General features: G+C 51.6%; 1 protein-coding gene and 1 non-coding gene across 2 annotated transcripts in view; both read left to right on the top strand.

The window, feature by feature from the left end:
- The first annotated feature begins 8,134 nt into the window (after positions 1 to 8,134).
- MTHFD1L (methylenetetrahydrofolate dehydrogenase (NADP+ dependent) 1 like) overlaps positions 8,135 to 22,068 on the top strand; it is a 167,094-nt gene continuing 153,160 nt past the window's right edge. The window contains exons 1-4 of the mRNA XM_075554379.1: positions 8,135 to 8,793; positions 19,295 to 19,379; positions 21,759 to 21,809; positions 21,899 to 21,952. Coding sequence (XP_075410494.1) covers positions 8,582 to 8,793; positions 19,295 to 19,379; positions 21,759 to 21,809; positions 21,899 to 21,952 — 402 coding nt within the window. The 5' untranslated portion in view covers positions 8,135 to 8,581. The remainder of the gene's footprint in view (positions 8,794 to 19,294; positions 19,380 to 21,758; positions 21,810 to 21,898; positions 21,953 to 22,068) is intronic.
- LOC142454140 (small nucleolar RNA SNORA11) lies at positions 9,707 to 9,834 on the top strand. Its single transcript, XR_012785661.1, has one exon. It is a non-coding gene; the product is annotated as a small nucleolar RNA SNORA11 (small nucleolar RNA).

Here is a 22,068-nt window from a genome sequence, read left to right as displayed (position 1 = left end):
CTGAAGGCAGTCAGCTTGAAGAGGACAGGTAGGCCCCACTCCCTACTGTTAAGGACAATGGTCACTTCTCCCTAAAGGCTCCAGACCATTAGTCTGGTTCCTGTGGGTGGGGTTTACACCCTACTGATAATGGTTTCTATGGAGATCCAGAGAACAGGTCAAACCAGCTCAGTGACATCCAAAGTTAAGCTGCCCTCCTGAATCTAGGATCCTCCCTTCTTGTCACATGTCTACCCACAATCCTCCTCTTCCTATTGCATGTATATCCCTAGATTGTCCCCCTCTCATTGCTGTATAACCTATAGTGCAGCCCCTTCCTGTGACGTACGTCTCTACCTGTAATTAGTGGGCTTGCACTCCCCCAAAGATATATAGGCCTGGGTTAGCAATAAAAGAGCTCTCTCAGGCTCCCATCTTGGCCTCCCATTGGTTCCCCATCTCCTCCCCGTTCCTCGGTCCCCTGTTCCCTTTCCCCTTGTCCTCCTTCCCCTCCCCCTCTCTCCATGTGGACCACCAAGTGGGGCTGAGGTGAGCATGCTACCATGAAATGTGTCTGACTCCATTATTTCAATCTCTCCTCTATCGCTCATGCTTCCTAGGAATTTACTATAATCTTTAGATATATTAACTGTACAATTGTGCCTATCGAACCTGTGATTAGTGGTGGGAGGCTGGGCCCTTCCCCCACAGTACCTTAAAAAATTTTTTTATTGAAAGATCATTTTATAGGGGGCTCTTACAGCTCTTATAACAATCCATACATCAATTGTATGAAGCATATTTGTACATATGTTGCCATCATCATTTTCTAAACATTTTTCTATTGAGCCCTTGGTATCAGCTTCTCTTTTTTACCCTCCCTCCGTCCACTAGATAAATTATAAATTATTATTTTCATATCTTTCACTGACCGGTTTCCCTTCCCCCACAGTTTCTGTTTTTCATCCCTGTCTGTGTGTGTAGGGGGGTGGTTATGTTTGGTTATTGCAATCGGCTCCCCCTTCCTCCCCTATTTTCTCCATCTTCCCTCTAGTCTCCTGGTATTGCTACAAGTCTGTAACTTTTTATGGGAGTAGAAAACCCTGTCGTCCTCCCTCGGAGCAGTTGGTGGTTTTGAACTGCTGACCTTGCGGGCAAGTAGAAGGGCAGCAGAAAAGAGGGATATCCTCAAAGAGACTGAGCACAAGAGGGGGCTCAAACATCACACTACGAGGATGGCAGGAGCAGGCGGTGTTCTGCTCTGTTGTGCAAGAGTTGCTGTGAGTCGGATCGAACTTGACAGTGCCCGGCAGCAGCAGCGCCCACAACCATGTGAGTCATTTCTTAAACAGCTCAGGATTCCGGTGAGACATGGCAGCAGATGGCAGAACCCCAGGGCATGAAGGTACAAACTCCGAGAAGGAGTGGTCATTGACATCAGAGCTAACCGAGTGGGGAAGCACCCGGCAAAGGCTGGCCATGTGGGCAGCCTTAATCTCTACTTCATTGGGATTGGGCTGGTATTAATTTTTCTAAAAGAAAAACAAATTTTCTTTGCAGACCTGAATGAGCAGAAGCTACCGACGGAAACGCCTGTACAAACTCATCCTTTCAACTCCATGTTTCTATGAGTTCGTTTCTTTTAAACTCACACTTAAGTCTTTCTTGAGAATACGGTTTCTCTTATGACCATTTGTGTGACCGTGCCTGCTAACATGCTGCCAGGTCTGTCCCCATTCACAGAACGAGAGCGCCTCGCCCTGCACCACCTTGCAATTGTTGCTCTTTGAACCCACAATCCACCTCATTGTGGGTCTGCCTCTTCCTGACCGACCCTCAACTTTACCAAGCTTGATGTCCTTCTCCAAGGACCAGTCCCTTCTGAGAACATGCCCAAAGTACATTGAGACAAAGCCTTCCACCCTCTCTTCTAAGGAGCCGTCTGGCTGTACTTCTTCCAAGACAGATGTATTTGGCCTTCTGATAGTCTACGATAGTCAATATTTGATACCACCATGGTTCAAAGGCATCGATACTTCCCCAGTCTTCCTTGTTCATGGTTCATGATGCCTGTGAAGCGATTGAAAATACCACGGCTTGAGTCAGTCTGGTACACCTTAGTCATCATCATTGCTCCTGGATACTTTAAAGAGGTCTTTTGCAGAAGATTTACCCAATGCGATACTCTGAATGCTTGACCGCTACTTCTAGCCGCTGATTTGAGAACCCAAGTAAAATGCAATCCTTGAGAACTTCGATGCTTTCTCCTTTCCTCGTGATGTTGCCTATTGGTACAGATATGAAGGTTAGTGTTGTGTTTATTTTGAGGACTAATTGACACCGAAGAGTACAGCCTTTGATCGGCCTCAGTGTGTACTTCAAATCTGTCTCCCTTTCAGCAAACAGGGTGGTGCCATCTGCGTACCCCAGGTTGCTACTGAGCCCACGTCTAGTGCGGATGTGGATTTCCTCTCCATACAGCCCAGCACCCTGGAAGTTTTGCTCAGCCTACAGATGGAATAGCTACAGCGGAAGGACCCAACCCAGATGCGCACCTTTCCTAATTGTAAACCATGGAGTAGTTCCTTGTTCTCTTTGCACAACCGCCTCTCGGTCTTTGTACAGGTTCCACACGAGCACCATTAGGTGGTCAGGGATTCCCATTCTTCTCAATGGTAGCCTCCTAAGGGGTAGCTGTTCATTCTCCACCCCTCATCAGCCAGTTTGCCCTACTGTGGTGGCTTCATGCCCTGTGGTACCCAAAACTATGCCACCGTATTTCAGGTACCACTGGCTCACCCATGGCGGGCAGGTTTCAGTGGAACTTCCAGACGAAGATTAGGAAGAATGGCCGGATGATGGACTTCAGAAAACCAGCCCATGAAAGTCCTGTGGGTGGTGACAAAAGATTACAGGTACAATTAGAAGGTGTAGGACAGGACCTCATTCTGTTGAGAATGAGGTCACCGTGAGTCGGGGCCAATCAATGGCCACGAACAACAAAACCCCACAAAACAGGCTGTTATACTATGTAACCACTACAAGTCATGATTCCAAATACTATCTTTTCTTAATTTCATAAAATGGTTGCAAAGACACTGACATACGTGGTGGTTGTGATTTCACCAAACCAGCGTGAAGTCATGACAGGATCGAAGTTAGTGGTTTTGTTTGATGATGATGATGGTCGGTGATTTAAAACATAAACTTTTCCAAATTTTGTGGGTTGAGAGTACTTCCATTTCACAATGGGGAGTGGCAGGGGGGTTGTTGTCATCAGGACAGACCATTGCCCAGTCATGTTCCACCCTCATGCTGTTTGAGGCCATGGCTGCGACTGTGCCTCTCTCTCATTGATGACATCCCCACCGCCCACGTAAGCAGACCTGGTCTCCTCTCCTAGGGATGATCAAAGTTAGGAAGGGGGGACTTGGGCCAGAGCAAGAGACTGACTTAAAGCCTCTAGACCCTGGAGCGAGGGGATGTTCTCTGTGGGGACAACAGTGCCAAGATCCACCTGCTGTCAGCAAGACTATCATCCGTTCACAGTTGCTTCTGAATACGGCTTGAATTTCGGGGAGCTCTCTGTGAACGTACTGCTGGCGATCACCCAACAATGTACTTGGACGTGGTAAGAATGACATTGCTTGATCACGTCCTCAAACACAGAAACAGAGAAAGTGAGCAAGCTGCAGGAGGAAGTTTCACCGTCTTCACCTCGGAGGGACACTTCAGAATATTGTTACAGTCAACAGTCTTCACCACGCCACAATCCAAACTATCTCTCCTTCTGCTGTCATCTTGCTTCTGCTTCTGCTTTCCCACACAGAGGAAGCAGCGGAAAAGACCATGATGGGCCCCGCCCAGCCGCCCCGCCTGGGTCCTTAGCAGGACATCTTAGCTTTGCAGAACTTTAAAGAAGTCCTTGGAAGATGTGCCCAATGCAATCCCTCACATGATTTCTGGACTGCGTTTCGCAGTGTGTTGACGGCTGATCCCTGGGGAATGAAATCCTTGACAACTTCGATATTTCCCCCATCTATCTCCATATTGCTTATTGGTTTAGCGGTGAGGAGGTTCCTTATCTTTATGGTGCAGCGAAATCCCTACTGACGTCTTTCATCTTCATCATCAAGAGCCTCGGGTCACTTTCCTTTTGGGCAAGCAAGGCTGTGACACGTGCCTAGCACATATTGCTCATAAGCAGTTCTCCCGTCTGGATCCTGGCTCTCTTTTAGATCGCCTTGTCTTGGATGACATGGCCAGCACTTACATGGAGTAAGTACAGTGAAAGGGTAAGATCCGAGTATATGCCCTTGCCAGTTTTCAAGGAAAAAGTATCCCATTGTTCTGTTCAAACAACTGTCTCTTATTTTATGTACAGCTTCCTCAGGGGCCCTGCTGAAGATTCTGGAATGCCCATTTGTGTTAGTCTGGGTAGACTAGAGAAGCAAATCCAGAGACACTCGTATGTAAGAGAGAACTTACAATTGTATATTAAAAAAAGCATCCCAGCCCAGATCAAGTCCATAAGTCAGATATTCCCCCCATATGTTAATATTAGTCCATAAATTCCTCTTCAGAGTCACGCAGACGTGCAATGATGCCAAATGTAGGAAGATCACAGGCCAGTGGGTGGAGAGTCTTGTGGGTACAGTGGTGGTGGAAGCATCTCGGCGCTGGCGTGGGTCTCCAGGTGGCTTCTCCAGTTCCAGGGCTCTGACTGCCATCAGTATAGCTCCATGTGGCTTGTCAACAGGAATGTGTAGCTGAGGGTCTCTCACCTCTAGGGAGTAAGATAGGAGTTCCCAGACTCCTCAGGAGAAGGCCATGCCCACACAGAGGCCTCATTGGCTATGACCTGATTGGCAGGCTAGACTCCACCCTTTCAATGAAGTTGACAGGAGATTGTGTAACTGCTACACCATTCTTTGCAGTATTACCCGTGATTTCTTTTGATACACACAGAAGAATGTCTCTGCCTAGTCAATAAAACACAAATGGCATTCTTCTGGCATTCTTGGCTTTCAACCCAGATCTACCGAACGTCATCAACAACCTGTCTTGTTTCCTGTGCTTTTCTGAAATTGACTTCAACTTCTGGACTGAAATCCCTGTCCACATACATAGCTGCAGTCGTTTTTAACTATCTGTAACAACATTTTGCTAGCCTGTGATCTATTAATGATATTGTATTTTATATATATACAGTATGTATGTTATGTATGCAATAGTAAATTCCCTTTCCGAAACAAAGGAAATATGGTATTTTCCCCTCAGAGGCAAATTAACAAAAGCATCAAATCCTCTCGTAGTTTCTCTAATTCTTTTCTGAGAACAGATGCCAAGCCACGCCCCCATCACCGTGTGACTCCTGACTTTAAAAAAAAAAAGAATTGCTTTTCTTTTATTGGTGTTAAGACTGCAGAGCAGAGATACCCCATTCCATCAAGTTCTGCACATATTGACATCGATTCCACCTTTCAACTTGTGGAATCATTCTCCCTCGCCAACACGTTCCTCCCATTTACATAGATGTCTGGTCCCCAGTTGAGCCAATAAGCTCAGCCCTTCCCAGTTGCCCTTGGCAATTTAACCCCATCAAGGTAGTCACGTAAGAGAACACCACGGTCAAGGTACCCCCCTCTCCCCCCCAACACACACTGATTGCTAATAGGTTGGTAGCAATTTTCTTGAGAGTTCCTCTTTGTGGTGGGGTGAAATTGTTTAACATGGCACTTCTATCCAAGTGTGGCAGTTAAAGAATCTGCTGTGGACTTGGGTGAAAGGGTGGAGCCTAGCCTTTTCTGAAGGTCTGATGTGAATGGAGTCATGCAGCCTGTGGTGCATCCACCCTTTTAAGCAGAACTATTGAAGCACCCAGGAGGGACACCTGCCTCTTCCAGGACAGAGGTCCTCTTCAGACCTTCCGGAGGCAGGAACCGGGAGTCTCCTCTTTGAGAGCAGAGTGGTGGGTGTTTGGAAATGTGTTAGAACTTCAATTTCTGAGCACTAACAGCATAGCTAGGAATCAGAATTAAGAACGCAATGAGTTCGGTTTGGGGAGTTTACAAAAGGGATGGTTTATAGCTCTATGGGTAAAATATTGAATGATGCAGGGAGCATCTGTGGTAGTTACATAATCTGGCGTCAATTTGAGGATGATGAGTGAAGGGGTGGAGTCTGGCCTGTCACTCAAGATATAACCAATGAGGCCTCTGTGTGGACATGGCCTTCCCTTGAGGATTCTAGGGAAACGCTGGGCTTTCCTCCTTGGAGGGGGAAGACACACCCTCACTCTGCCTTGGAGACGACTCACTAATGACAAGGCTGATTCCCTGTGAGAGATCTCCTAGGAGAAGCCACATGGACCTACCCTGATGCAGCGCTGGGTGCTGGAGAAGCCATGGGAGACCCCTGCCAACACTGAGATGCTTACAACGCCACTGATCCAAAGAGTTTCTACCTACTGGCCTGTGATCGTCCTGCATTCGGCACCATTGCATGTGCTTTGGGAGTCTGAGGAGGACTTTATAGATTGGTATTGGACATATGGACTAATATTGGACTTATGGGCCAACTGATGTGGTTGAAGAACCCCGGAGCAATCCTGAAAGTTCTTCTATCTCGCATGATGATGATGATGCCCGTGTCCCAGTCGTGGTCCCCTCCTGCTTCTGTAGCCCCACCTGTGACTGGGATGGATTGGCCTGTCATGCTCCTGTGACAGTCTCGTCTCCATTGTCCTCCCATGTTCTTTTACGTCTCTGGATCTCTGAAACTCCCCAACATCATTACCACCTCGAGCTAACGATTGGGCTCCCTCATCTGGATGATGTCGCGTTGTCTTATCTTTCCCTAAGACTTATTACATGTTCTCCTTCAATTATATTTGGGATTTGGGGTCTCTCTCGTACCCTAAAATGGCAGCGTTCAATGCATGTCTGGTAAACGAGAGGTCCTCCTGATAAGTGTGAAACAAATAAGTCCCCCGTGGCTCTGTGAGTTGTTCAAGAACACGAGGGCAGTGGCGGATGGAGACTCAGACCACGTCTCTGATATTTCCTTGCTGTACAAGGCACACGTGCAGTGAATTCGAGTCCTCATTCGTAAAATGGCAGTGTCCCCTGCATCACCAATGCCCAGATCAAGCTCACTATCACCCGCCAACTCACAGCCACCCTAGAGGGCGGGACAGAACTGCCCACAGAGTTTCCAAGCCCGTCAATCTTCATGGAAGCCAACTGCCACATATTTCTTCTGGGGTGGCTGGTGGAGAGGAACTGCTGATGTTTTTGGTCACCATCAGGCCTCCTCCCTACCTCACCGGGTGGTGAAAATGTTAGCTACTCGCCTACCTTCCAAAGGCATCGTGGGGAAATCAGCCTGCAACAAAACTCCCAACCGTTAAGTGGTGTGAGATTCAGAGACTCCTAACTCTGCCAATGAACCAGCTGGCCTTGGACTCCGGTTTCCTGAGTTTTAAAATCAGGACAATTAAGTCAAATCAAAACTTTTCCTTTTTTTTTTTTTTTAAGGATTAAATGAGGGGATCTTTCCAGCTCCAGAGACCCTGGTAGCACAGTGGTTACTCGTTGGGCAGCTAACTGCAAGGTCAGCAGTTCAAAACTCCCTGCTGCTGAGGGAGAAAGAAGGGCTTTCTACTCCCATAAAGAGCTACAGTAGAAGGGCTTTCTACTCCCATAAAGAGCTACAGTCTGGGAGTCCCCCGTGGGGCAGTTCTACCTGCTGCATAGGGCCCCTATGTCGGCCCCCATTCAGTGGCAGTGCGTTACAGTGCCTAAGCTGATAGAAAACATGTCCCTAGCACTATGGGCTAGTGTTATTCCCACCTCATGGTCACAACTTTGGGCCGAAACGCTAGCTGAAAGGTTCTGAGTCTTCAAGGGTGACACGAGGCTCTGGAATACAGGCTGGGTAATTTGCTCCTGGCAGGTCACAGCCTACCCTGCACACGTGGGGTGGCCATGTTTGGAAACTACTCCAGCGATTCCCAACATTAGGACATTATCAGCACATCTCTCTCTGCAACAGACGAGGCGCTGAAGTTCAGAGAGGTTATATAAGGCCCTGCGGTTACACGGCGGGCTCTTGAATCCCAATGCCCATACAGCCTTCCGGGGTAGGCCCTCTCCTGATCCTGAACTAAGTGAGCACACTGCCACCGGCTTCTCAGGGGTGCTAACTGCCACCCGAGGGCGAGGGCACTAGCAGCGTGCCAGGAGAAGGATGCACGCTCGCTCCCAGGAGGGACCTGTACCCATAGTGCGTGCAGGGCCAGAGAGGCGCCGGTGAGGTCCCGAGCGCAGGCCCCCGCCTCCGGACGTCACGGACCAGGCGCAGTGCCCGCTAGGGGCTCCCGCGGCGGCGGAGGAAGAGCCAGGTCTTTCCTGCCGCCGGCCCCTTACTGGCACGACCCTGCTCTCTGGCTGGTCCCCGCCCGCCACACCCGGGAGGGACTTGGCACCGCCGTCCCTCGGTGCTCCGCAGTCGCATCTCGCCGCCGCGGGAGGCTCGGCGCGCGCTCTCCCTCGCTCCGTGCCGTGTCGCCGCGTCCCCGCCGCCCGGTCCGCGCGGCACCATGAGCGCGCGGCTGCCGCTAGTCCTGCGCCAGCTCCGCCGCCAGCAGCCGCTCGCCGGCCCGCCGCGCCGCCCAGGTGCGCCCTGCCGGGCCCTGGGTGTCGCCGGCGGACCGGAGGGCCTGCTCGGGCAGCGGCGGCTGCAGGACGGCCCGGCCCGGGGAAGCCGGGGCCGGGGCAGCCGGGCGCCCCCCGCGCGGGCCGCCATCGTCAGGTGAGTGCCGGGAGCGGCGATCGGGGACCCGGGGAGGGCGAGGGGCGGGGACGCGGGTCTCCGGGGGGCTGGGGACCCGCGCTTGGTGGTGGCGCGCCCGCCGGTGCGGGGCGGGCATCCCGGAGGGCGCCACCAGCTCCGCGCGCCGAGCTCCACGTGCGCCCCGGGCGCCGGCTCTGATGCAACCGCGCGGCCGCGGCCGGAAAGAGGCGGCGCGGAGCCCGGGGAGGGGAGGCGGGGAGGGGACCTCGGGCTGCGCCACTCGGCTTCTCGCCGGCGGGGGCGGGTCGGGGTCCGGGCTTGCGCGCGGCGGGCCGGCTGCGCTCCAGGGGCCACCTCGCCGCCCGCGTCCCCGAGCCGGGGCCCGGCTCCCCGGGAACCCCTCTTGCCCGCCCGCACAGCATCCATTTCTGGGAAAGTTAAGATGGAGCCGGCCCGAGCCAGGGGCCGACGAGGCCGGGCCATCGGGGAGACTCGCGGCCAGCCGCGCCATTCGGGAGCCCTCTCTGGATTTCTGAAGTTCTCTGGGATGCAGCTGTCCCCCCCCCCTCCCCGGAGGGAGAGGCTTTGCTGGGTGGCGGGAGGGAAGGCGTGCGCCCCGGGGAAGACACCGCCTCGGGGCAGCCAGCAGAACGCTTGGGCGGGCCTGGCCTGGCCGCCGCCCCGGAGCTGGGGACCCTGGGCCACTGCGCGCAGGGGTGACCGCCAGCCCTTTCCCCGTCTACACTTCCATCTAAAATATTTTTTGTTATTGTTGAGCCTTTAGTAATGTAATGATATTCGTTGCCCAGGCTTTTCAAGAGGAGGCTGATGATATTAAAGAGGCTTTGGTTTTTCTTTCCGAATGTTGCATTTCTTATTTTTTTTTTAACTGTGGGCAACTAAATAAGGTTGCGTTTGAGTGTGCGTTCTCGGGGTGTGTTCAGAGCAGCGCATCTGAAGCTGCCGCGTTGTTTACACCACACCCAACAGCATCTCGGGCTTATGGTCAGGCGGGCCGCCCCTCTGGTGGGCATCCCTATGAACGGTTGCCCTACACAGCCCATGACAGACTAACCACCACAGTCTTGCTCCAGAACGTTCTCATCGTCTCAAAGGAAACACAGTAGGCATTCAACAGCCCTTGCCTGCAGGGTCCTGGAGTTTAGCCAGGGTGGGACCCTGCACCACTTTGGTGGTCATGGTCTAGAGGCAGCGGCAGAGCCAAACACCAGGGCCTGCTCACCTCTTGCTTCTCTTCTTGGCAGCGTTCACCTGGTTGAATGTATGAATCAGTTTCGCTTTAAAGCCAAGGCTGCCTTAGAGATGTGTAAAAGTCGGGTCTTTTGAGGATGGAGAGCCTGGGTACAGATCCTGTTGCCCTGGTCGGTCCATCTTAACTCCCTCATGAAAATTTCTACCTCAGTGGTACAAAGGGTTAAGAAGGTCAGCTGATAACAAGTCTACCCAGGGGCACTATGGAAGAAAGGCCTGGTGATCTAAAGTCCAAATCAGCCCCTGAAGCCCAGTGGAACACAGCCCCATCCTGTCTGACAGACTTGATCTTTGCTTGAGCCCAAATCCACTCACAGCCATTTGGTGGATTGTGGCTCACAGACACACCCTCTGCAGGGTTTTACAAACTTTGTAAATCTTTATAGGAGCAGGCTGACTCATCTTTCTCCCTAGGAGCCACTGGGAGTTTGGAACTTCCAACTTTGTGGTTAGATCCAATAATCCCGACAGTGCCAAATGGGCGTTTACATGCATAGAGGCCCCAGCCAGAACTGGCACATGCTAAGCCATCAGCCTCCATAGATGTCTATTATTACATTGTTTATTTCCTAACATACTCTAAAACAGGTGTCAGCATACTTTATAAAAGGCCAGAGAATAAATGATTCTGAGTCTTGTGGGCCTTGAGGCAACACTGGAGAAACCATATAGGTACTTAGATAAAAGGGTGAAAAAGGAAAAATTTCACAGATTTTTTTAATTGATGAAATTAGCAGTTTTATTTATGAAACCCTAAACCCAGAATCTCTTAATTTTCACAGGCCACAGAATATTCTCATTTTCATTTCCCCATGTCATTTAATGGAGGAGTCCTGTTGGCACAGTAGGTTATGCACTGAGCTACGAACTACAAAGTCAGCAGTTTGAAACCACCGGCCCCTCCGGGGCGGGAGGGGGATGATGAGGGCTTCAACTCCTAAACAGAGTTATCGTCTGGGAAACCCACAGGGCCCGTTCTACTTGGTCCTAGAGGGTCACTGCGTCGGAATCGACCCGATGGCAGTGCTTTATTAGTTTTTGAGTCATTTAATCATGCTATATTGTGGGTCGGATTAAAACAGACTAAAATAATAATAATAATAAAACAGACTGTGTTGTATCCATGAATTATTGCTTCCTGAAAGCAGTTTGAACAGGAAGTGCCCTGCATTGCCGTGTGACCCTGCCTCGTCCTGGCTGGAAGAGCTGGACAGACTCTTTGATCTCACTTTCTTCACATGTAAACTAGCAACCGTAATATCACACTGGTTTTATCCCCCCAAACCTTTTATGGTGAATTGGGTGAGAGCTCGTGTATCGTATTGTTATTTTTGTGTTCAACAATTTACACAGCTTCTCAAACCTCCCAGTGGCCTGCTCTGTTGCCTCCCCCTGGCTGCTTCTGTCAGCCCCCTCTTGTAGGATATTAGAATCTTCTCCTTCACTCAGAAGTAACCCTCTACCCTCTCCGCTAGGTGTGGGGAACCGTCTTATCTGCCAAGGGTCAGTTGGCTGTTGAGAATACTCTTGGGCCATACAAAAGTATCAACAACCAAACATTAGTTTGCTATATTTGGTCAAACATTTCATTAACTCGCGCCTGATGTAAGGAGCCCTGGTGGAGGAGAGGTTACCAGTTGGGTTGAGACCGAAGGATCCGCAGTTAGAAGCCAACAGCTGCTCTGCCGTGGAAAGATGGGACTTTGACTCGTAAATAGTGACGGTCTCTGGAAACTCACGAGGCAGTTCTACACCTCCCCGCCCGCCCCAATAGGGGTGCTGGAGTCCGCTGTGAGTTGAGTTGGAATGCCAGTGGCTAGAGCAGCTTCTCTTTGGGGAGACCTGTGAGGTTAGCCGGGATTGATGTTTGTTTGGAGCCTTGGGGGATGAGTTGGGTTGTGATCCCCCAGATCTGGCAGTTGGAAACATCCAGCCACTCCTCAGGCGGACAGCCTGTAGCTGTAAACAGACAGTTTCATCTGTAGGATGACTCCGAGCTGCCTTGACTGATGGCAGGGAGGTCTGAGCAGTGGCCTGAGGGCCTGGCATCCCCACGCCAGCCCACGCCTACTTATTTCCCCTCCCACCTCTGATAAAGGTCAAAATCCATTTCTTTTGATATGAAAAACTTCTTTGTTTTTTTAATCACCAAGGTCTCATACACTCTTAGTCCTTCTGTGCTGACTGCTGGAGAATCCATTCATGTCCCCGGGGGGTTGCGGTTTTGTCATTGTTCATGGTGCGTTATGTACGCACCATTGGGTGTGTACCAAAGTTCATCGTTCCCTTCTTCTACTTGTTGACATTTACAGCTTTCCATCTCTTGCTGTTGTGAGCACTGCTGCCATGAAGAAGGGGGTGCAGAAATCGGGTTTGGCTATGTTTTTAAAAAAAATCATTTTATGGGAGGCTCGTACAGATCTTATCACAATACACACATGCATCCATTGTGTCAAGCACGTTTGTGGACTATGTTCTTTACTCCTGTAGTGTTTATACCAAGTAGCAGTCCTGCTGGTTCTTGGGGTGTTTGAGAAAGCACCATACCGCTTCCTACAGTGTTTGAACCCGCACAGTATGGTGGCACCGGTCTCTCCCCAGCCCTCTCTAGCATTTGTTTCCATTTTTTTTAAACTTTGCTGTCAATTCTGGGATGAGGTGGTATCTCATCCTAGTTCCGATTTGCGTCTCGCGGCTGGCTAGTCATCTCAAACTTCTCCTCACATCTTTGTTGGCCAGCCGACTGTCTTCTTTGGTAAACTGTGCGTGTTCTCTGCCCGTTGTAAAGATTGGGCTATTTGGTGTGTTCTCACTGAGGTGTTGGAAGTTTTCTGTGGATTTGAGAGACTGTCAGAGGAAACCAGCCTCCAACAACCCAAGGGCCAGTGGGCAGAGCTGGATGGTGACAAGATATAAGGATCATAGTAAAGTCCCAGAGGATTGGAACGATAGGAGAGTAACATTCAGGAGGCAGACGCATGTTATGGTAGCAGGCTCACCTCAGCTCCTCCTGATGGTCCACATGGAACGAGAAGAAGGGAGACAGATCTTTACTATCTTGGGACATTTATATTCGGTAGTTCCGTGCGTCACAAGGTGGGTGGTATCTACATTAAGGTCCATGAGCTCACAGGTGAGGAAACCTGACACCTGCATTGGGGGAGAGGGTGTGTGTATGTCGGGGCGGCGGGGAGTTGGGTGACGGTGGGGAAGGGAGAAAAGGCTGTCTGCTTCTACAGGGAGATGGAATCAACCCTGTGCTCACTTTAAGGCAGCATAACCGTTCCGGGGAGAATCTGTGGGAATGATACTTAAAGGCGGATAATGAATGTACTTGGGACCTTAACTTACCAAAGTGGAGGCTTTCCTGCGATGGAATACCAGCTTTCCAGATTCCCTCTGTGGTAAGCTAGGGAATGTAGTCCTTGGCCGATTTCCCTCAGTGTGAGTTTCCCACAGAGACATGAGTATTTTTCCTGATAAACTCTTGCTAATCCCCCTCCACCTCCCTCGTCTATGAGCCCGTGTCGTGGAATCTTTTAAGGCTCATCACTATCTTTTTGGAGGCCCAAGTTATCTGTTCTCCGGAGAAAGATGGGGCTTTCTGCTCCTTTAAAGAAACTGAGGCAGCCCTACCCTGGCCTCTAAGTTGTCATTGGTTCCATGGCTGTGAGCTGCGAGCTTTGAGGTGTCCGCTCTTCTGTGTGTAGTTTCATTACCATTGGTGGTATGCTTAGGCCCTGTTTGTCCATTAATGATCTCTATAGTTGAAGGATGTACATTCTGTCTTTAAGCCAGGTGGGTTCGTTTCTTGGGCATGGAGTGAGGTGTGGTGGGATCATTCTCCTGCAGATGGGAATCCAGCTGCGTCAACACGGTCTGTCCACGGACGAGATTATGCCCTTCTCCGTTTACTGGGTTTCCATCTTGTCAAGCACTAATCGTCTAGAGATGGCTGGGTTTATCTGGGATTAACGATTCTGTTCACACCTCCTTGGACCAGCCAGGCTGGGATGTTTTGACGATGGTAGCTGTGTGGTAGGTTTTGTTCTTCTTTAAGATGCCTTGCTGATCCTCTAACACTGGTTTTTAAAGTTGTTGTGGATTTCACTGTCATCAATCAAAGCAGGTGGGACTCCAAAGCAACCCCCTCCCCCCCGAAAAAAAAGCTTCGGATGGGAGACCACACTCCCAAGGAACCCCAAGGCAGATGATGAAAGAAGCAGCCACTGGGAGTGCAGCGGTTGGAAGTCACCTGCTGCTCCAGGTGGCTTTCAGTTCCGGTGAAGAGTTAGAGCAGGAGACCCACAGGGGCAGTTCCACCCTGCCCCGCGGAGGAGCCATGAGTCGAAATGGATGGCCATGAGTTTGATTATTTTGTTTAATCCTGTCACCTTAGCACAACAGACAACTCCCTTCAAAATGGGATTACAGTCAACAATTGGAAGCTCGAATATATATCACAAAGGAAAGACCTGAGCAGAAAACCAAAAAACCAAACTCTGCCATCTAGTCAATTCTGACTCACAGTGACCCTCTAAAGCAGGAGCGGACTGCCTCTTAGGTTTCCCAAGCCACCTAAGGTCATAGAGGTGTAGAAAGCCCCATCTTTCTCTTTCCCAGCGGCTGGTGGGTTCGGAATGCTGACTTTGGTTAACCGGGCTCCTGGGCCACGGTGCTAGAAGGGCCATATCAAGGCATGACCTACTTAAAAAATTCAATTTAGGCCATGCAACTCACATATCATACAGTTCCATAGTTCGGTCACATCAAGGATAGCCGTACAATCATGACCACCGTCAGCTTTAGAACCGTTTTCTTCATTCTTGTACTCCTGGCACTCATGTCCCCCAGCCTCTCCTGCCGTACCCCCAAGAAACTGTCAATCTACTTACTGTCTCGATGGGTGACCTATGTTAGATTCATATACATCAGCGGTCCTCAACCTGTGGGTCCCGACCCCTTTGGGGTTTGAATGACCCTTTCACAGGGGCTGCCCGATTCATAACAGTAGCAACGTGACAGTGATGAAGTAGCAACGAAAATAATTTTATGGTTGGGGGGGTCACTACCACATGAGGAACTGTACTAAAGGGCCACGGCATTAGGAAGGTTGAGAACCACTGATATACAGAAACACGTTTAATAATAATAACTATTAAAAACTGATAATAACAGTAAGATAGGTTAAACACCTCAATCGAAGGTGATGGTGTCTGACAAGTACAGCCAGACAGTCACTGCTGGCCCGCTGGCCCGCATGCCAGTGCCTGTGGGGCCTCGGCCACAGCCAGGCGTCTGGTTGACCTTCTCCTCCTGTCACACGTGTCATTCATTTACCAAAAGTTCCCACCCAGAAAGAGAGTTCTCCAGGACTTGGAGGAAACTTGGGCGTGTGGGTCTGCCTACAAGTCCTAGACAGCCAGGATCCTGCCGTGGGCGCGGGTCTGAAAAGTCTAAGGAGATCCCCAGGTCCCGCACTGGCCGACCTCCTCCTCACACCTTTCTTTGGAAGAACAGCCAGTCACCCAGACGTTTCTCCGCCCTCCAACCGACCTGTTCTTGCAGTGAGCCGCTGAAACACTGTCCAGGCTGCGCCATCCTCACGCTCGTAAGCTGGAGCCATTGGAGCCCCGTCTCCATCCATCTTGCTGAGGGCCTTCCTCGTTTTCTTTGCTTACGTGTTGGGTTAACACTTCAGCAGTTCGAGACCTAACGACGAGGCTTTCCACTCTCAGAAACCCATCGTGGCGATGCTGCCCTGCCCTTTAGGGTCGCCGCAGTCCAAATGGACGCGAGGACGGGGAGGTAGTTTGATTTGGGGCCCTCTACCACGCACGGGGTGCTCCTCCAGGGCGCCCTCTCCTGGTAACCAGCCTAGAGGCGGGCATGAGTCTCGCTTCCTCCCATCCTTGCTTCTAAGGAGCTTTCCGACCCTGAGAACTCAAAAAGGGCTTGTACATTGTATTTGCCAGAGGGCATGTGAGGGGAGCCCCCCCCTATTCCATGAGACCCTGGACAGTGTCTTTTTAGTTTGTTGGGAGTATTTGGATCCTGCACGTGCTGTTGCCTCATGGGGGTGGAGCGTCACCTCGCAGACATCCTCCCGGGATGGACGTGAGGCTTTCAAGGAGCTACAGGTTCCTTCCAACTGTTCCCACACAGTTGGAAGCTGACTGGGAAGTTTCTCAGAGCAGGGCAGGACAGGACAGTCTCTCACTTAGGATACTTTGTGGATTTATCCAGCCTGGTGAGGCCTTCCTTTCAAGCCTTGCTTGTATCTGTAAGAATAATGAATAATTGCAAAGGACAAAATGTTACACATGTAACAAGGTGTGTGTGTGTGTGTGTGTGTGTGTGTGTGTGTGTGATATGATGGGTGTGGTGGAATTTGTTTATCTAGTATCATTTATAGTCCTAGTTAAACTGGTTACCCTGTTACCTCCAACCCAAACCCAGCATCTCTTAGCACACTGGTCACAAATCAGTGTTCCCTCCTCCCCCCACAACACAGCACACACACACACACACACACACACACACACACACCCAGAGCCGGGTGCCAATGTGAGGGGCAGAGAGCTCAGATGGTAGCTGCCTCCTGCTTACATTGTCCAACAGGTGGGAGGTCACTGGCTTTATCCCAAGTGACTGAAAACAAAACCAGGCAAACAGTCACTGCCACAGGGGTCTGTTCTGATGGAGGGGTTGGAAACTGCTTTCCCGAGCATCCCTGGACCCTGCAGCCCAGACTCCAGGGCTTGCCTGCATCCTTCTCTCTTGCTTGGAGCCTTTGAGTAGATTCTGACTTATAGTGACCCTAGAGGACAGACCTCTAGGAGCCCGGGAATTATACAATGGGAGGATACCTACCCAAAGGTCAGCAGTTTGAAACCATCAGTGGGAGAAAGACGAGGCTTTCTACTCCCATGGAGTTACAATCTCACAACCCCCCAGGGCAGTTCTACTCAGTCCCCCAAAGGTCCCCTGTGAGTCGGAACAGACTCGACAGCAGTGAGTTTTAGGGATCAGAGCAGAACTGCCCCATAGTGCTGACCGGTCACAGGCACTCTTTCTGGGAATAAATCAGATTCTTTTTGATGAAGGAAGGGGTTAAGCAGAACTAGAAATGTAACATATTTTGTGGCGATTGAGTTAAAAGGGACCCAGGATGTAAGTGGACCCTTCCCTGTAGTGAATTCCTTTTAAACATGTTAATTATTCCCGGCCTGGATCTGTTGAAAATCCTGTTCATCGAATGTTCCTAATTCAAGAAAGGGGGAGTGGGGCCACTGAGATAATGTTGGGGGTCTGACAACCCTGGAGTAATGAAGATCTCAGGGGACGGTCTTACAACCTCTGGGGAAATGGAAACTGGTTCCTAGGACTCTTGTTCCCCTTTGACCTCTAGTCATTGTGAAAACCTGTTAATTACCTCCTTGAACTCAACTCTGCAAACCCTGTTTCCTGCCACACAGCTTAAGGTGTAGAGCTTGCTTGGGTTGGGACTGAACACCTGGAACAGACCCTAGGGAGAAGCCCAAGCCCTGATTTTTGAAACTTGGAATTTCAGGAATCGGCCTGGCCTCTGTTTTTGGCTACGCAAGCAGAGGCTGTCCCGGACGCCTTGCAGTATAAGGCAGCACTTTCTGTCTTGAGCCTCTGCTGGGTTCAGCTCCTGACCTTTTGTGTAGCAGCCCAGCAGCCCAGCCTCTAGAGCTCTTTGTCCATCAGCTGCTCGTTCACATCAGGACAGCTGACCAGGACCTTTTGCTCAGGGCGGCTTCTCTGACTCACACACAGCTTGGAGCAGGAAGCATTTTTGAAAAGTTGTTCTGTCCAGACAGGGTGCTTTGGTGGGCCTGTGTGAGACCCAAACAAACCTTAAAGATGGTTGCACCGGAGCTGGGGTGCTGGGCTGTCTGCACTTTTGTTGAAGGTTGGAGGGGGGGAAGGACCTTCTTGGGGTGCTCATATGCAGAGCCCAACCCAAAGGTGGTCCAGAGCCGTGAAACACTAACGGGAGGATGAGCTACAGCGTGTCCTGCTAGTTAACACCCTTGTCCACCAAGCATAGGGCCCCAGTGGTGAGCATCTGGCCAGAGGACTTTCAGGGGCGAGTGAACAGCAGGTGGGGGTGGGACTTCTGGGGTCTCTCATCCCAGAGCCTGGCTTGTGCCCCATTGACCTAGGGCCACCTCCCTTCCTGCTTCTGCGGTGCTGGGAGAGAGACTGGGAGTCTTTCCGGAGCCCTGCTTGCATGCTGCAGGCTCTGGAGGAGTGTGGGGGCCTCTCAGAAGCCTTTGATCAGATTGACAGGTATCCCCACTGTTTCTGCAGCAAGCCTGCCCTCCTTCCTCTCCCTGCAAAGGCTAAGACCTGGGATGGAGCCCAGCATTCTTTTCTGCGCCCTGGTATCTCCTCACCAGTGTGTCCACTCCCATGGCCTCACATTGTTTGGGGTGTGTGTGTGTGTGTGTGTGTGTGTGTGTGTGTGTGTGTGTGGAGTTGATCCCTGGTGCCATAGTTATTACACGTTGGGTTGCTGACTACAGGGTCAGCAGTTTGAAACCACCAGGAGAAAGATGGAGATTTCTACTCCCGTCCAGAGCTGCAGTCTTGGCAATCCACAAAGATAGTTCTACCCTTTCCTTGCAGGGGCTCTGCGTTGGAATCAGCTCGATGGCAGTGAGTTTGTGGTTTGGGTGGGGGAGAGGAAGCGGGGAGGGAGAAGGAGCCTCTGTGGTGCTGTGGGGTAGGCTGGGCTGGTAACCACACAAGGTTGGCGGTTCAACCCCACCAGTCGCTCCAGGGGAGAAAGATGAGGCTGTCTGTTCCCATAAAGATGGAGGGCTATGGAAACCCAAAGGGGGCAGTTCTGCTCTGTCCTGCCCGGTCCCTGTGAGTGAGAAATGACTTGATGACCATGGACATGTTTATTTCTTTGGTTTGGTTTGGTTTGGTAGGCAGAGGGGTTGTTGAAAAGAACTCAGACGATACAAGAGAGAACGGTGCCCCTCGCAACTGATCACGGATGTGGAGTTGGCTTCTCTCAGCCTTGCTGTGAGAGTGAGCTTGTCCCAGTTGAGGCTCATGGGCTCCTTGGTATCCCGTCCTTCCACAACCCTCCCCTCCACTGGGATCCATCCTGCTGGGCTCAGTTATGTCGACAGATGCCCTAAGAAGACGGGTCTTGTTCACACCTCCTGTCCACAGTCAATCACCGAGCTGTTCTCTCTCCGCACAGGGACGTCATTCAGAATTCAAAGGAAGTGCTGAGTTTGCTGCAGGAGAAAAACCCGTCCTTTAAGCCAGTGCTGGCCATCATTCAGGTGAGGTGCCCGGGTGGGTTGGGCCCCGGTTTCTGGCCTTTGCATTTAGAACAGAATCGCCCAAAGAGGCCAGCTGTGTTAGTTGTGAGAGCTGCCTGGGAAATGTGGGGCCCTCCGCGCTGCCAGCTCACATGTGGCTTCAGGGCAGAGACAGGAGACCTGGGTGTCTTCCTGCTGCCAGACTTCTCCGGGTCTCCGGGATGTGGGCGCTCTCCTCTCGGGGGTCACGAGCTAGTCCCAGGGAGGGTAGTCAGGCGAGACGGACACTGAGGGAAGGAATCTACACACGAGGAACAAACGGCTCCCAGGAGCAACTGGGGGGAGCCGGGATGCGGCCGTAATGCCGGAGTTGTGGTGGTGGTGGGGTCCCGTTTCAACTGAGGCCGCCTTTTCTCACCACCGGCCTCATGGGTGAGACAGCAGCTGCCACAGAACCAGCACCACAAACAGGACGCAAATGTTGTGCCCTGTAGAGGATGCTTGTCCTCCTTCATGTCCAATGGGACTTGAATGCGAAGAGGGGGATGTGCACAAGGGGCATCCTCCTCCTCCTCATCCTCTTCCTCCTCCTCCTCCTCTGCTGGCCTGTCAGCCAGGCCAGGCCCACGGTCATGCCCAGCTGGGGGGGATTTGCATTCGGAGTCCTTGGCTGCAGGCCTGTGGCTCGATGCCACTGTTGGCGTGTCGTCCGTGCGTGCTGATTGGCTCACTGTGGGTGACAGGTGCAGGGGACCAGGCAGTGAGCCAGGGCCATCACCCAGCCCCGCCAATAGTTGGCATGCCCTTAATGCTCCAGCCGCAGCCTCCAGCTCCCAGGGGTTCTGTTTGTAGGACTGCAGGGCTGAGCTCACCCAGTGATGTTCCCTGGGGTTTGTATCCCCACCCCATACAGGGAACGGCAACGGGAAAAGTTGAGAGGCAGTCGGACTGCAGAGTAACCTGGGCCTCTGCACTTTGTTAACTTTGCACCTCTCCCACCTCCCAGTTACCATCCACGTGACTCGGAATCCATGGCCTCCTCATGGGGATCAGAGGAGAGCTGTGTTCTGTAAATTTGTAATGGCTACACTTTCTTTTTTTAAAATTTTTTTTTATTTTAACAATTTATTGGGGCTCATACAATTCTTTTCACAGTTCATACATATACATACATCAATTGTATAAAGCACATCTGTACAGTCTTTGCCCTAATCATTTTTTTCTCTTTTCTTCTTTTACATTTTATTAGGGACGGCTACACTTTCTAAAGCAGATCTCCAAGCCTTTCCTCCGAGGCACTTTCCAATGGGTGGAGACCACCCTCCTGCCCCCCGCCTCCAGCCTTTGGGCTAGCACAGTGGTTCTCAGCCTTTGGGGGTTGAACGACCCTTTCTCAGGGGTCACCTGATTCATCACAGTAGCAAAAGTAGAGTGGTACAGTAACAACAAAAATAATGTTATGGTTGGGGGTCACCACCACATGAGGAACTGTATGAAAGGGCCCCGGCGTGAGGAAGGCTGAGAAGCACTGGGCCAGCAGCTGAGCGTCTTCACTGTTTGCATGGCCCCCGGGACTCCAGCTTCACCTTCTGGGCAGCTCACAGGAGCGCCTATTTGTGGAGTCCGGCCGGCGTGGTGGGTTGCACCCTGGGCTGCTGGCTGCACCACCAGCAGTGCTGGGGGGAGAAAGTCAGGGTGGTTTGCTCCCTTAGAGAATGACAGTGTCGGGAGCCCACTGGGGCAGTTCTACCCTGTCCTTCAGGGTCACTAAGGGACGGAAGCACCTCGGGGGCAGTGTGGTGTTTAAGATTCACTTAACATGGAGGGCTGCCTTAACTTGAGGCAGCGGCCCTTGAAAGCCCGGGAGCTCCTCTTAGTCCAGTTCATCCGCCTCCAGAGCTTCCTGACGCTTCATACAGCTCCTCAGGTGGTGGGGACCCCACAACCATAACATTATTTTTGTTGCTATTTCATCAGTGCCATTTTGCTACTGTTAGGAATCAGGCGACCCCTGCGAAAGGGTCGTTTGACACCCCCCCCCCCCCCCAAAGGGGTCACGATCCACAGGTTGAGAACCGTTGCTTTAGAGGCAATCGGCTACTTCTGGATTTTTCCCTCCCATCTCATTTGTGATTCTCACTGCCATGGGCTTGATGCCAGCTGACAGCCACCTGAGAAGAGACAGGGTAGAAATGCCTCCCCCCCCATCCCCGGGAATTTCTGAGACTGTAGCTTTGTCTTGCTCTCTCGGAGTGGCTGGCTGCTTCGAACTGCTGACCTTGTGGTTAGCAGCCCAGTGCCCAGCTCGTCTCTGCGATTAGGTAGCCTCTGCGCTGTGTTTTGTACCGCTTCAGACAGTTTTGTGTCGTACCAACCAACCTCCTTCTCTCCTCCCTCCAGGCCGGCGAAGATAACGACATGCAGGAAACGAACCAGCACCTGGCAGCGGAGGTGAGGCTCTGGGCCTTTAAAGCCACTTGGTCATCTGCAGCGAGGTATTTTGTCTCTCAGTGACAAAGGACCCTGTGTTCTCTTTCCAGGTGGGCCTGGACATCACCCACATCTGCCTCCCTCCAGACAGCGGTGAGGATGAGGTAATGTCTGCCTGGTGCTGGAAGTCAACCGGGAAGCCCAGATTGCTAATGGGCGGGCTGGCGGGTGGAGCCCACTTGGTGGGTCCATGGGGAAATGAATGACCCTGTCATCTTCC

This window comes from Tenrec ecaudatus, chromosome 7 (assembly GCF_050624435.1).
Source record: "Tenrec ecaudatus isolate mTenEca1 chromosome 7, mTenEca1.hap1, whole genome shotgun sequence".
NCBI lineage: Eukaryota > Metazoa > Chordata > Mammalia > Afrosoricida > Tenrecidae > Tenrec > Tenrec ecaudatus.
The sequence above is the reverse complement of the archived record's forward strand: the minus strand, read 5'-3'. Positions and strand labels throughout refer to the sequence as shown.